This window comes from Anopheles aquasalis, chromosome 2 (assembly GCF_943734665.1).
Source record: "Anopheles aquasalis chromosome 2, idAnoAquaMG_Q_19, whole genome shotgun sequence".
NCBI lineage: Eukaryota > Metazoa > Arthropoda > Insecta > Diptera > Culicidae > Anopheles > Anopheles aquasalis.
The window spans coordinates 1,305,001-1,307,500 of record NC_064877.1 but is presented as its reverse complement, the minus strand read 5'-3'; the positions used below and the strand labels follow the sequence as shown (position 1 = coordinate 1,307,500).

The following is a 2,500-nucleotide window of genomic DNA, read 5'->3' as shown; positions in this document are numbered from 1 at the left end:
GTTAGAAGATCGTCCTCCGTAAAGGTGGACAGCGGGGCAAGCAGCGTGGCTAGTAACTTGAGTGCCACGTCACATCCCCGCGGTTGCTACTACAACAATGGCAGCACCAAATACTACTTCGATCGCAAAAACTCGCTGCGGCTTTGCGACATCCGCACACCGAACAACCGGCGCCGGATGTCGTCGTTCGATCAGGCCTACCACAAACAATCGCCAATGAGCAGCATCCGCAACCTGGAGATCAAGGCGCTACAGGACGAAATCAACAAAGGCAATCTCGATAAAGCGTCGAATGCGTTCAAGATTGCTGGCAACAGTACGGACCTGCCGGAAAAACGCTCCAGCACAATCGGCGACACGCCGAAGAAGAAGTCCAAGGGACGATTGAAGCAGTTTTTCCGCTTGGTCACACCGTACCACTTTGTAGAGGATCATGAAACATGGACTTTGTACATTTTTCCCGAGCATAACAGGTACGTTTGGCGCATTTCAGCGCTCACACATTAGGCTTCTCTTACGTGGAGTATTGTGTATTGTACTCTCTGCTAACGAAATAGCGTCTTTATTCTTCTGAAATCGGAATTGAACTGAACTTGGACTGACATGAACTGAACTCTCTTACACATACTAACGCGCGCGCCCGTCGCGCGTTCACACATACATAACATTCTTCCCCCCTTTCTGAATGCTGGTTACGGGAAGTATCGTAGGGGCGGTCGTCACTATCTTTCCGGCCGAAGGAGTCTCGGCGTATAGCTTGTAGTTCGCTGTTGACATCGCGGGGACTTTACTGATAGATTGACGATTCCGGTGACTCCTCGGCAGGCTCTGGTGTCGAGGGTAGGTGGTCATCGTCGAAATACTGTCGACCGGCTGGTTCGATCGACCCGTAGTCTCTGCGCTTGGATGAAGTAGTGCTGCTGATGTCCGTTGATCTACCGTTGATTGGAATTTGGTTGACCTCGCGATTAGCACGTTTTCATGCGCCGTCGATGTAGTAATGTAGATCCCTTCGTTGGTAGTTAATCAGTACTCTCTCTGATCTGTGGTGATCCGACACGTGGACGAGAAGGCTGCCCGTTGTCTTTCCTGATATTAACGTTGATCTCCTGCGGACGCTCCTGACTAGATGTAATTGGGATTGACACTTGGTGCTGACAGCTTGTGGACTTCATACCGCTGTTTCGTAGGAATGCTTTCCTTCCTCGTCTCTCTCTTTCGATGGATTTGGCAGTACTTGTGATTGTTGAATTTCGTGTATCGGAATTTTAGAGGAGTAATCTGCATTTGGATTTTGCTTTGTCGGGGTCGGATGTTCGTCGATGATCATCCTAGGATTCTCGTTGGTTTGTAGTTGTCGGTGATACGCATTCGATCATTACTTTTCCGGGTACTTCACTGAAGACGTTTTGAACTGTATCTGGTAATCGTGCATTATTTTTCGTTTGAACTTGGCATAAATCACTGTCCTTTACAGCATGCATTGTGTTTGGGCTGCGAACAATTCGTTCCATTTGATTTGCTGATGAAACTTTGTAATCCACTCTCGACCAAATAGTGGTTCTGCTGACCCGGCCACTACGTACAGGTTAAGCCGGTGTGATGTCTCATGCGGGTCAAGGCTGGCGTCTACGGTTAGTCGTCCCAGGCATTGAATGCTGTGACCCGTGTAGCTCGTGAATTTCCTGTCCGGCGGCAGCAGTATGAATTGTCGTTTGAAGTTTCTGAGTTGGTGCTCCCCAATTATGCTGCAGGGGGCTCCGGTGTCCAACTCCATACTTATGGTTTTGCCGTCGATCTGAACGTTGAGTTGTTTAGCGCCGCTTGAGGGAATATTTCGCACGGTATGAATGTAATCGATTTCGTCGCTCGGATTGTCCCGTGTTCGAGGTTGAGAATTAGCTTTGTCACGTGATCGACAAACTTTGGCGATGTGACCCGTCTTTCCGCATCGATTGCATGTAGTATTACGAAATCGGCAATCGCTCCTGTAATGTTTTCCACCGCAGCCGTAGCAAGCACTCGGTTCGTTGGTGTAAGTAGATCCTCTTGCATTTGGATTTTCGTTTGCTGTGTCGCGCGTGTGTGTATGTACGCGCTCCGCGAATTTTCGTGTTCTCTTTGTAGTTTGGTTTTCGTAGTTTAGCTTGTTCGTATTCTCGTACTCCTGTGTTGGTGTTGGTGTTTCGCCGCAGACTTCCTTTGTCGTAGTTCGGGTTGCTTCCAACGTATTTGCAATCTCGTATGCCTGTTGAAACGTGTTAGGCTTCTTTTGTATGATCACGTCGCACATATCACGTTTTTCTAGCCCATGCAATAGTTGTTCGATGAGCATGCGGTCTAGGAATTTGCCGTACTCGCAATATGCAGCGCCTCGTTTTAGCCGCAGTGCAAATTGGGCGATGGTTTCCTCTTTCTGTTGTGTAATAGTTCGGAATTTGATGCTTTCTGCGTATTTGTTCGTGGCCCGATCGAAGTGTGCTACGAGACTGTTCTTGAT

General features: G+C 48.5%; 2 protein-coding genes across 3 annotated transcripts in view; one reads left to right on the top strand and one right to left on the bottom strand.

Moving 5' to 3' along the window:
• The window catches only part of LOC126572586 (voltage-dependent T-type calcium channel subunit alpha-1G), a 21,736-nt gene that overhangs the window by 14,432 nt on the left and 4,804 nt on the right, over positions 1-2,500 (top strand). For both annotated transcript variants that reach the window (XM_050232003.1, XM_050232004.1), the window contains one exon: positions 1-473. This exon is cut by the window's left edge and continues 107 nt beyond it. In XM_050232003.1, coding sequence (XP_050087960.1) covers positions 1-473 — 473 coding nt within the window. The remainder of the gene's footprint in view (positions 474-2,500) is intronic.
• LOC126572597 (uncharacterized) overlaps positions 1,406-2,500 on the bottom strand; it is a 1,620-nt gene continuing 525 nt past the window's right edge. Inside the window, exon 1 of the mRNA XM_050232021.1 lies at positions 1,406-2,500. This exon is cut by the window's right edge and continues 525 nt beyond it. Within this exon, the coding sequence (XP_050087978.1) occupies positions 1,472-2,500 (1,029 nt within the window). The 3' untranslated portion in view covers positions 1,406-1,471.